Source organism: Protopterus annectens, chromosome 12.part0, assembly GCF_019279795.1.
Source record: "Protopterus annectens isolate FY-2018-M chromosome 12.part0, PAN1.0, whole genome shotgun sequence".
Taxonomy (NCBI): Eukaryota; Metazoa; Chordata; order Ceratodontiformes; family Protopteridae; genus Protopterus; species Protopterus annectens.
The window spans coordinates 825,672,418-825,685,420 of record NC_056746.1 but is presented as its reverse complement, the minus strand read 5'-3'; the positions used below and the strand labels follow the sequence as shown (position 1 = coordinate 825,685,420).

The 13,003-nt window shown below is 39.8% G+C and overlaps 1 protein-coding gene across 2 annotated transcripts in view; it reads left to right on the top strand.

Annotated features, from left to right (window-relative positions):
• LOC122816821 overlaps window positions 1-11,638 on the top strand; it is a 475,172-nt gene extending 463,534 nt beyond the window's left edge. For both annotated transcript variants that reach the window (XM_044089863.1, XM_044089862.1), the window contains exon 4: window positions 9,694-11,638. In XM_044089863.1, the coding sequence (XP_043945798.1) occupies window positions 9,694-10,457 (764 nt within the window). In that variant the 3' untranslated portion in view covers window positions 10,458-11,638. The remainder of the gene's footprint in view (window positions 1-9,693) is intronic.
• The last annotated feature ends 1,365 nt before the right edge of the window (window positions 11,639-13,003 follow it).

Here is a 13,003-nt window from a genome sequence, read left to right as displayed (position 1 = left end):
GAGCTTATAGGACTTGCCCTTCCCCAAAGGTGTATTTCAGGTTGAATGACATCAGTAGACTTGCCAAAGTAGGGCAGTGGGGAGTGCAGTGTGTCTGAATGGGCCATAAACCATTCATCTGGAAGCACACACACAACACTTAGTCACACACAGGTTTACATTTGACAGGACTGTGTATACAACTGCTAGATGAATAATGACTTGTACAATCATGTTATACAGTTATCACAAGCACCACAGACACTATAGAGCTGAGGGCTACCGGAAGAAAATGTCTACAGTGATAGACATTTGCACATCATGTGGTATTGGCCAATTGGATGTGTGCTGGGTGGGACAGGCCTCATGACGGGAAGCTCTTTGTCACTGTCTATCACTCTCTTCCACACATCTCTGTATGTGTATATTTGGCCTATTATAGTGTGTTGTCCTTGGATATATGTCTGTATACCTATCTGATGAGTGTGCAAAGCATGACTGGTGTGGAGTGTGTGCACAGACATCTGTGACTGACAGATATGTATAGTCCACTGTTGTTGCCAGTAAGTGTGGGAGCATGCCCAGTATGACCTTCTGTATTGAATGTGTGAATCCATTCCAGGTAAGTTGTACTCCAGGGCAGGCATTTGTATTCTACACCTACAGCTAGCAACCTGTTTCTGCAAGATATCTGTAGATTGATTGACAATATGGGGGTCACAATGGGCAAAGGATAGTGGGATACTGTAACTAATTGTGTCTGTGCTGCTTCTGCTACATGGTTTTGGTGTTAGCCGAGATATTCAGACATATGTACTGTTTTACACTGTGATGTTATATGTCATCAACTACTGACAGGTATACATATTTGCTTGCAGTAATTTCCTGGAGAACACAAGATGAATGAAGCTGTGCCCAGTATCATGGTCTGCAGCCTACATATTCTTGCACAATCATGCCATTCTGGAGGGGGAGCTGCAGACACTTGCTGATGGGTCTGTGTAAGTGGTTCAGCACCTTGGTACTGTGGTGACTGAGGATCCCATGCTTGTACATCTATCAATGTGACAGAATGGCCATATCCTGCTGTGGCCATACCTCACAGCTGTACAGATTCACACAGGTTACCCAGAGGCAGGGCTTATATTTCTGGCCATTACCTCTTCACATTGTGGTTTACGAGCAGGTTTATAGCCACCCATTCCTGTGTTTGCAGGCAAGGATAATATGTGCACACATCTGAGTTTCAGACTTCACACACTCCATGGCGTCCATGATTCTACCCCCTCTCTGTTATTCTATCCTCTTCCAAACATTATGCAAATGATATCTGATAAGTATCCCTATAGTTATCACTTCATCCCAGCAGTATTTAGGGGTTGGGCCACAGTTCATGCAGTAGGACATGGTGGATATGCTACTGGGATTTGTCGACATGGCCTTGCATTTGTGTTCTGTGGCCTGTGCTATGTTGTTTTTTGGGAGTCCATGAGATAACATACATTAGCAGTACAGGTGAGACACAGGCCTTTGACAGAGGACTTTAGGGCATTTGGTAGTGATGCAGTCATCTGTAGCAGGCCAGTGCATTGTGTCACTCCTACAGTCCCAGGCTTCAAGCCATTGTATTCCCATTGGGTGACAGGATAGGTATGCAAGGTGTTAATGTCAATATTTTCTGTCCTTATTGATCCATTGGTGTGGATGCTGGCAGGGTGCTGCTTACAGCTAAGGACACACCTGTATGGGAAACCTCTTCAGCATGCTGCATTCTGTGGCTATTCCCATACAGAGGTGGGGGTCATATTGTAGTCATTCCCAACAGCAGGGATATGACCTGTGCGGTACCTATGGCTGACGGTGGGGTGAGCTGAGTGCATGTGTGCTATGGAAGCTACTTGCAGCTGACTCACAGATATACATGGGGCATTCCACTTATGCTGGCTTGTGCAGGGACATCAGTGGTTTCTCAGTACTTTATGCCTGTGCCTTTTGTGGTCTGCCAGTGTTTGGCCAGACTACATCAGTATTCTATACTACACAGCCAACTAATGTGCTGCTAACTTGTATGTACAATTCCAAAGGTGTGTCCATTTGACAGTAACATTTTATACACTCTCTGTTTAGGGTACTTCCACCTGTGTAGTGTTTTTATGTCTGGGCCCACATTCATGCCATGTCCATCTTTCAGATGGTGACAGATATTACATCTGAGCAATTAGTATGGATTACTGCTGGATTGTGTCTTGCTGGCATGCATTGTGTTTGGCACTGCAGTTGTGAGAACTTGGCCCTGTCATCAACAGTACTGGCCATTGGCCACCGGGACCCAACCCTCCATGCATACATGCTGACCACTTTCACACAATATACAACACACAACAACCTAACACACAGAACCCGGCATGTTGTACATGTGCAACAATCTATCCTGCTACTTTGGCAAGCCCAGGTAATCTGTGCTCCACTGTTATTATACCCATACGTACATGTTACTAAATTTCTACATAGGATTGTGGGATGGGGCACACCTGACAACTGTAAACATTTGCGGTCTGCACTGGTATTTCAGGTACTCTGTTGGCTTCCATTTCATTCTGTATTCTGACCTATCATGCAGACTAGAGGCATATCAGTGTACTACAGTTCTTAGGTTTTATTGACCTACATTTCAGTTTCAGACTTCTTACCCTTCAGAACTAACATCCCACTGCCTGACCTGTTGTAACCTGTCTGTGTAGGTCTGGAGGGGGGCTGTTCTCCAAATCCATCAATCAGAGGCCTTAGCACAGCCTTTCCTTGTGTTTGTCTACACCTGTCCTGCTGGCTGAGACTGTTGTTGGGTATGTGAGACTCACTGCCATGCATGTGTGTGTGTTCTATGGACACACATTTGGCCTACCACATGTCCTGCAGTGGATTTTGTCACCTTGTCTAGTACTGCCTACTATGCTGACACTAGTATTTGTTATGGATTTCATGCTGCCGATATAGGTGTCTACTATCTGCTGCCATCCCATTCAGCCACCCGATTCCCTTACATACTCACATCCATACCATAGATACAGGTAGCAGAACATAGTACTACATTCAGCAATTGATGGTGAGAGAGACTTACCTTGTGGCTGTGCCAATATTGAGGATGGTGCTTGAGGGCTATGTTGGATGCACATAGTACACTCCCTACACATGGTTAAGCACAGGTAGTGTCATGTTTGGCATCCCTTTTACTGTTTGTGCGAGTCAGAGAGAGATGTCTTTCTCTGGGTTGCTACCATGTCAGTGTATGTGCTATGCGTTGCCTCTTTGCCAGGGTCTGGGCCTACTGGGCACGCCTCCTTCTGCCTACAGGGGTAGGCTCAGGTTGCTCCTCCTCCAAATCACTCTGTGCCTGTGCTGGCGTTGGTAATGGTGGGTGGCTGTGTGGCCCTGCCCTGTGTGGTTCCTGCTGCAGCTGTTTCCGCAGGATCATATTGTGTAACATAGCACATACAATGACAATTTGGGTACATGTAGCTGGTGAGTACTGCAAGGCTCCACCAGATATGTCCAGACACTGGAACCGTGACTTGAACATCCCAAACACATGCTCTATTATGATTCTGGTCTGTGCATGTGCCTCATTATGGAGTTCTTGTTCGGATGTGTGTGCACATTTCTGATGGGTGTCATCAGCTGTGTCATATGCCAGATTTGGAAGCCATGATAGCTTCCAGGGCTGCCACCACGCACATTCATTATAATGCCCTAGGCATCGCGCATGACCTGACAGTTGATGGAGGGGAAGCCCTTGTGGTTTATGTAAACCCTATCCCGCTCACCAGGTGGTGCTTTGATGTGTATGTGCATGCAGTCTATAGCAGCCACTACCTCAGGGTATTCTGCTATTTGGTGGAAGAGATGCATATTGTTGGTCAACGCCTCATGGGTATTGAGGAAATATATGTGCTCACCGGCATGTGCTAACATGGCATCCAGGAACTGGTGAAGTACCATGGATGCTGATGCCTGTGAGATCCCCATGATATCCCCAGTTGGCCTTTGGAAGGTACCTGTGCCTAGTATTCTTAAGCCTACACATACCTTGGTATCCACTGGGATGGGTTCCCCTCTGTTGGTTCTGTGTGTGAGGCATGGCCGGCACAGCTCAACAATTTGCTGTAGGAGGTTCCTGTGCACCCTGTAGCTCTCCACTATCTCCAGTTCATTTAGCCCCTGGTAGGTTACCCTGGGTCTGTACACTCTTCTCCTTCTCCTCACTGTGGGTTGGTCATCAGCATTGTCATCCTCACCACCCTCAGCCTCTTCCACATGTTGATTTATGACAGCAAATGCACCCCCTATCATTTTGTTGCTTTTGTTAGGTAAAATTTCCCTGTTTGTGTACACCAGTGGTGTAGGGTTTGTGGGAAAAAACAGAGGGAAAGGTGTTTGCATAGTTTATAGTAGTGTACTGGGCTGGGCTGCTGCCTGTGTAATTGGCTGATTCTGATACATTTCACCTGCCAGCTATGCTAGTTCCTTGATTACCTTCCTACTACTGTTCTCCCTTCCCATTGCCTTCCTGTTTAAGCCCCAGGGCGCGCCGCTCAAACACAGTGCTCAGATGTGAACGGAGCTCCTATTTCCTGGTTTATTTATGTTTTTTGTTTAAAACCCGGTACGCAGCACACACACCCATTTAGGCAAAGTAAATACTGCTAGGCAGTTTCAGACACACCCCCTTCCTTAGCTCTGCTAAGCTAAGGGCAAACTCAAGCCACAGAGCTCCAATAAGCTTACAGTATGCCTGACACACTCTCCATGATGTTAGCTAACTCTTAGGCTTGCACCATGGTTTTCCAGCACCTACATAGGTGGGTGCTGGCTAGCAATGAGGGGAAATCTGTGATTCAGTATCATTCCCCTCATTTGCATAGAATTGACTGCTAATGCAAAGTTACAAGTCTAACACTCAGCCTCCCCCCTTAGCAACCACTATTCAGTGGCCTTGTTGTCTTTTGCCTGCCATTCACTATAATTGCAAAATTGTGGTTTTGCCTAAAAAGCATTTTTCAATATTTTATTTTTATTTTCAGGCCGATCCTGTTTGCGCGCCACTGCTCTATGCTTAAATGGATGAAATCAGCCAAAAAATAAATAAAAGTTATTTTTTTGTTATTTTGAAACTATTGTCGGTCATTAGCTTGCCTTCCACATTATATACACCCTTTATTTGGAGCTGTCATGACTCCATTTTGTAGTTTGCAGAAATGTACTCGGTTACTAGTGGAATACATTTCAGGAGCTATGTCCATGCAGGAGTAGTGCAGGAGCACTTGTGCATGTCCCGCGAGCTCGGTGGCCATATTGTCTCCAGCAGCTCTTGCACTATTCCTGCACTCTGTGCAGAGCTTGCTGAATCCCGGGAACAGTCTAATAAAATGTGGTGGGACAAAAGCATTGTAATTTTTTATTTTAATAAAGAGTTTGAATTTATTGCTTTTCAATTTTTTTACCTGATCACTTGTTTTGCACTAAGTAATGTTTTTTGAAGTCTGAATAATTTCCAATATTTTCATATAATTTTGATCTTTTTCCAAGAATTCAGTGATCCATGTTCTTTATTGTTTATTTGCTGCTAATTTCCCCTGTTCTTCCTGTTCATTCCTGTGTGTTGTCTTTGTTTCCACCTGTTTCTCTCTATCTCTCTCTCTCTCATCTGAAGTTGCATCTGAATGGTCTTCCACTTTGTTCTACTTTCATAGCCGGCCTTAGGCATAGGCCAACTAGGCGGCCGCCTAGGACGCCGCTCTAGCAGGGGCACTTTTCCAGTATTTATTTGATGTAGATAGACCAGGATAGGAGCACCAGGTGGTGTGGTGGGGGGTGCCATGGAGCCCTTTTGCCTAGGGCACTAGTTGACCTAAGGCCGCTTCTGTCTACTTTATGTCATGCATGAAAACAGCTTACCCTAACTACCTGTCTCCTTTTAGCCTATCCTTTTCTTACACAACTACTTTTTGTAGCTCCCCTCTCCTTCCTGTTTCTATCCTTATTCCTACCGTCATGTCACTCCCCGTTGCTTCATACTACTTTCCTTTTGGCAATCCCTCTGAGTTTGGGATGTCCTGGCCCTCTAGCAGTATGAATAGCAGATTCCTCATTACAGCCGAGTGCTCCTCTAGATGTTTCTGTAGTTACTGCCTACTGAAGCCTCAAGGCATCAAACATTGCATGTTCATATTTGCATTAATAATTCCAAAACCATGCTACATACAAGGTATCAGAAGAATTCATCTTAAAGCACACATGATGGCAAACGCAATTATATTGATATTTGAGTTCTGTCTAATGCAGCTAAAGAGATAATGAATATTATTTCTATACTGTTTATTTGTATTGTAGTAATTTTCATATTTCTCTAAATATCTCAACATTCAGGTAACAAGGACAGAACTCATTAACCTGATATGAAAGCTCACAGCTGTATTAAAAAAAAATCCTGCTGCCAGTATGTGTTATGCTTGAATGGTTACTGAGATATCATAAGTTGTTTATACACATTTGCAAAATTAATATTAACTGCCTTTATTTTGGCTTATAAAATCCAGTTTAAAGCATCAAACTGAATGAATGCCACTAGTGTAAAGATGAATTTCTCCCAATAGTTTGCCATTTACAGTTTTCTGGTAACACGGTTTCAGAGATATCAATTTTGGTTTGAACTGTATGGTGGTAACTTCATTTTTTAAATGCTTAAGCCACGCCCACTAGGAGTTAAAAGTACAGACTCAAAAGAGCTGTACTGAGGGAAAGAGTTAAAATATGAATAAGCATACTGTCCTTTACCAGCTTGCCTGCCAGCATATTAGAAAAAAATACTTACCTCCCATTACAACAACCGGCTAGTATCTTTCAAACCAGTAAGCCACATCAGCAACTATCCACACTACACTATTTAATATTTGCAGGTATCCTAATAAATCATGGGAAAGCAATGGACAGAATGCTACAGTGATTTAGATAGGGTCATGCAAGAGTTTATTTATTTGTATTTTAAGTAAAGAAACACATTGCTTTACTTAAGAGAACAAATGAATAAAGCACCCAAACTGAACAGTTTCACTGTCATGTATTGCAGTGTGTGTGTGTGTGTGTGTGTGTGTGTTGGGGGGGGGGGGGGGCTATGCTTTAGGTATTTTGACATACCTCTTTTTTAACTAGAAAAAAAGGTGTTCATTTTTTTTTTGTTATGTTCAGCACATAAACAGACTAAAATGAGTTAGCAGTGCTGAACATAACAAATTTCTTGCTTGGCCATAGTCACTACTCCCCAAGCTGTGGGCCTAAGGCTACTGCCCAAATTATTGCCTATTGCAGTCCAGCATTGCCTCCCATTATTCTTCATATGTCAATTTATTCTCAAGTCTCCAGATCAAGAATTAAATCCCACTGTGTCAAGACTATGATATGCTTATGTAATTTGATTTTTACTATTAACCATTACTTTTTTTTTACTTCGAAATGCAAATATTTGCCATTGCTGACTTTTATAGGAAGCCTGTAGTAAAATAAATTAAAATGCATACATACATACAGACACAAATTCATCTTTGAAGTGGGAATGTTGTTCTGCATTGTGTGTGTGTGTGTGTGTGTGTGTGTGTGTGTGTGTGTGTGTGTGTGTGTGTGTGTGTGTGTGTGTGTTGGGGGGGGGTTATGCCTTTGCAACTCCAGTTCAAAACATATTCCAGTTCTGCAACTGCACAACCTTGGTGAAAGGGAAGTATTGGTTTTATTGGAAAATCAAGGATTTCCTTTTTTTCTTAAGTTGTAGAAATCAGAGTAAGTGCTGTATGTGTGACAGCTGGATTCCTTAGACATTTCAGAAACTTCCTCAGGCAATTAGACCATTCATATTCCTTCCCCTGTTCAAACCAGTTCAGACATATTTTAAATCTGTGGACTCCATCGAATACTGTCCTTGTGATATCACATAATTGCATCATGCTGCTCCTTTCTACACCTATGCTCATTAACTGACACACTACTCCGAGGGTGAAAGGGAGGCATAAAGGTTAAGGTGTATCTTACAAATGCAATGCGCAGGGTTTGATTCTCAAATAGGGTAATTAGCTACACTTAAAATGGCAGCTAGCCTAGTATTAATCTATGAAATTCCTTTATCTCTTATATTATTTTCTCTGCTGCATGTCTTTTACTGTCTATTCACTTTAGTTTTACCATTTTTTCACTTTCTCTCATTGCCTTTCTATTCTCCTTCTGTATTAATATTTTAATTTGTCATTCCTAATTTTTCACAACTACATTAATCTTAAATACTATTTGGATTTTTCATGTCAGTAAATGTTCACTCCTTCACTATTCACTATTCACTGTGTATCTCATTCATATCCAGAGAGTAAACTTCAGTTCTTATCCTCTCCAGAGATGAAAACTCTTTTCTCTATAATGCATCATTACTGTTTTTGTATACTGAACAAACACAAATTAATTCTCATTCATTTTTAACATATCGCAACAGGTGTGAATAGCAACATATCTTTATGCATATGTAGTAGACTACACTGCTGTTGTAAATCTCTGTCCTTTCAATGTAAATAGCATTCACTTCCAACTTGTATATAGCAGCCTCACTTCTCACTTTAATAGCTAGCTACATTCCCACTAGCAGTATTAGATATTCTGAAAATCCTTTTGTATGTTTTGTGCATGCTCCAGTAGCATAACAAAAGATAAAACTCCGACTGTGAGTCGGGTGGCAGTTCATGCACCTGCTAGAGCTGCCATGGAAGAGGAGAGGAATAATGACGTTCAGCCTGCTCACCTCTTCTTGGGGAAACCGTTAAGGTTGCATGTGTAATTGAGTACGTCTCTGTCAGTGGACTGCCAGAGACTGCAGGGCTCCTATTCTGGGGAAAGGGGCGTATGGAAATGTCACTTGCAGAGGCAGACAGTGCTCCTTACAAGGGCTTATTGCACATTCTACCTTTTATTGGAAATATAGGACATAATATAAAAAGTCATGTTATCTTGTAAAGAAAAATAGTGGCAGCTTTCATGTTCTCTTTTCTGCCATGATATCCTGTTCACAAGTTTGTGCCAAGCTGGTGATACCCACCCTGTAGGATTAATCTGGGTGAAAAGAATTTGAAATGCAGTATATGGGGGGACTTAAAGAACTATCTAACAAAGATGATTTGTGCCAGCACTTATAAGTAATCAGAACAACAACAACAACAACAACAAAAATCATGTTTGATTTCATTTAGTTTGTGCCTACTATAAACCTGCAATGGCACTGCAACTTAATTATGTTTTTCTGATGCCTTATTGTTCTCATTTTATTGTCGTTTATTACAGTATTGCATTCTGACTTTAATTTACTAATGATGTAATTTTGTTTTAATATTATTGCATTCTAAATATGTGGAGGTATTCTCTCCAGACCTAATAAAAATGGGTTCTGGTAGTGGAACATAGCCTTTCAACATTAATTTACCTGAAGTAAAGTGACAATAAGGAAAGAAAAACACTTTTCCTCGAAGCTAACACATTATTCCAAGTAGCTCAAATGATGTTTAGTATCAAGTTGAATTCCATCTTATTAGACTGCTGTATTTTAAATGAGAGGTTGTAATACTAAGGCAACATTTTGCAACAATTTCCTGTGTTTGTTGTATCTGAAGTTGTAAAACATTTTTTTTTCAGAATCTTCATCAGTGAAAACAGGTACAGCAAATACAATGAAAAAAGAGCAAATTGCATCCACTTCCACAAATTCTGGATATGTTTACTTGATTACGGAAGACATGGAAGATAACTTACAACAACCACCAGAATACTTTAAGATTGGTCTGACTAGATTTCCACACCGCAGACTGACACAGCTGCAGAAAGATAATCCGAGGAATCTTGAGTACTTTAAAGTATTTCCTGTCAATAAAATGAGTGCTTGTGAAAGTAAAGTTAAACAAGCATTTAAGGAAAGGAAGGCAAGAAATGGAGGTGGAGATGAGTGGTTTGTGAAGACTAAAACATTTGAAGATCAGTTAGCTCGATTTGAAGAGACATGTAAACCATTTTTAATTCCTGAGGGGTCCATTTATGCACATCCTAGACGTCCAGGTTACTTTCACCTGCTATATGAGAAAACTTCTCATAATGCATTTGTGTACTTTAGAATTGTATTTACACTCCGTAGTAATGTTTTATACACAAATACTGGAAACCCAAGAAAAATAAATACTCGGTTGATAAGAAGGCTGAAAAACTTCCCAGATCCAACAAAGCAGTTCCGTATCATCAGACTTATTCAACGTCTTAGGGCTACACTGATAACAAATGCATACAATAAAGATTGTTGGTTTAAAATTGAAGTCAGCAGATTTAATGACATTTGTAAAAGGGTAACTGCTCTAGTTGAAAGAAAATGTGGTTTTATAGAAAGTAGGTCTACAAATGACACTTCTTAAGCACTTACAGTATGAAACTCATATCAGGCATTGTTGTTCAATACAAGCATTGCAAAATAACATAGTTTTAATTCAAATATCCAAGTAGAATAAAAATTATTTGCATCTGAAACTTCTTGTGGCAAGCATTGCAAAAAGTTCCCATTTAGGGTTGTTTGCTCAATGCATCCTATAAACAATGATTCTTATTTACAAGTTGTACCAACTCAGCGTAAAGAATAATACATATACCATTCTGATATCTGGATTCAGAATTATGTCACTTATAGTTGCAAGCTGAGAATGACAGTATATAATCCATTAAGCCCAGTGTGTACTGAACTGGCATTGGGATTCTATAAAAATATACAGTTCTATTTATTTTGAGAAATACATTTTAGAAAAAATAAAATGAGACTTTTTTTCTTCTGAATTAGTAGCTACAAATGCTATACTAAAACATGGCAAAACTGTGTGAACATTTGTTGTTATTAATTTATTTGCTTTGTTTTTGTTTACTGGGTAGATATATTGGTCATGAGCATTAATTACTTTTTTGTAGGGTATGATGCAACAGAAAAAAAAAAACAGGTAAAGTTAGACTCAAATAATACCAAAAAGTCATATCCATCTTTTCAACCACAGCCCCCTTCTCCCATTTTTGCACATGGGGTTAGGGTGTCACTATAACATGTTAATGTATAAAACCTGCTGAAATAATAGCTGTGATACAGAAGGAAATCAATCAAGATATTAAGTAGTATCAAAGCCATATTAAATGCGTACTCTAACTCTTTTACAGCAGGAATTAGACTGGAAAAGTCCAACACGGTTACTAATAAGTAATGGTCAAAAGAATAGCACATAGGCTTCTAGTTTTCATATACAGTGATATATTCATGCTTTTTACTCAGTCTCACACCTTCTCAGTGGGTAACATCTTTCTCAGCATCCTTTACATTTCTTTCAAGTCTATTTTAATTTTTTATCATAGCTTAATAAAACGCAGACTCCCACTAAATTGCATTTACCCACCTGCTCTAATTGTATCGAGTTCCCATAACTTGTCATTCTCCACTTAATGTACTTCTCTTTTTCCTTCTCACCCTGTTAGTGTTTCTTCTTTTCATGTCTCATACCATTAACAATATTATGAAGATGTGTGTGTGTGTGTGTGTGTGTGTGTGTGTGTGTGTGTGTGTGTGTGTATATATATATATATTTATATATATATATATATATATATATATATATATATATATATATATATAGGTCCCCTACACATGGTCAACATTTCATAATGTCGAAGACCATATGGCCGAGACCATATGATTGACATTCAAAATGTCGACCATGTGGAACCGGCATCTCTGTACAATGCAGAATGGAAAGATTTCCATTTCCGCACTGTAGTGCGATCTCAAAGTTGGTATATTTGAGTTATGGGGGGATGTGGGTTGCTTATCCCCCCATGGGGGTGCACGGGGGTGTATGTGCTCATAGTTTGAAGGTAAGTTATTGTTGTGTTTTTGTTTTTTTTTTTTTTTTTTTTTATTACATGGTCGACATTTCAAATGGTCTTTGACATACTGAAATGTTGACCATGTATAGTAGATCCATACACACACACATACACATACACATACATATACATACACAAATATTCACATACGCACATACATATATATATATATATATATATATATATATATATATATATATATATATATAGATAGATAGATAGAAAGACAGATAGAGAGACAGCAATAGATAGACATAGATAGAAAGATATAGTTGTATATGAGTTGGGCAATGCATGTGTGCTACGTTAGTACAGTTTTGTTGTTACTGAGTGATGAAGCATTTGCATGAATGCTGCTTTGGCAAGTTCCACTTGGTCAACAAACTTGAGAGTTTAGTCAGGGAGTTTTTGTGGGACTCTATGTGTGTTTTAGGGTTAGGTGCAGACTACCTGAAAAAGCTAACTGGCTTTCTGTTTCCATTAGTGCTACACTGTTACTAACTCCTGTTATTTACAAGGCCCTGAAACAAGAATATTGTCCTCCACTGAAATGAAAACTGTACAAAACAACACCTATGTTCTCAGAAACTCACAGAACTGCTATTTCAACATTCTTCACCCACACTTCAAAAGCTCATTGTAAGAAAGAGCATTCTCAAGCCTTTGTCCTGCTACATGGATTCACATACCTTCTAACATCAAAAAGCTGGAAAACATTACAACTTTAAGGACTCTTTTAAAGAATATCATATCTCATTGCTGAATCAATTTGCAAGTGCCACAAGGATCATGGAATACTCCCTTGCTTCAACTGTTAATTTCTCTATAATACAACTGCAGCCATGTGCTATACTTTCTAAGAGATTATGTAAATTAATTTAAATATCTGTAGTTATACTTGTAATCAATGTGCATTGTGCTCTGGTTGTGACTGAAAACTCAGTAGCCCAGTTCACTCACCTGCTTATCCTGTAACAATAAAAATAAATAAAATTTCAGATTTGTGCAAATGATGCTGAGTAAATGTATATTAATTATAACATTT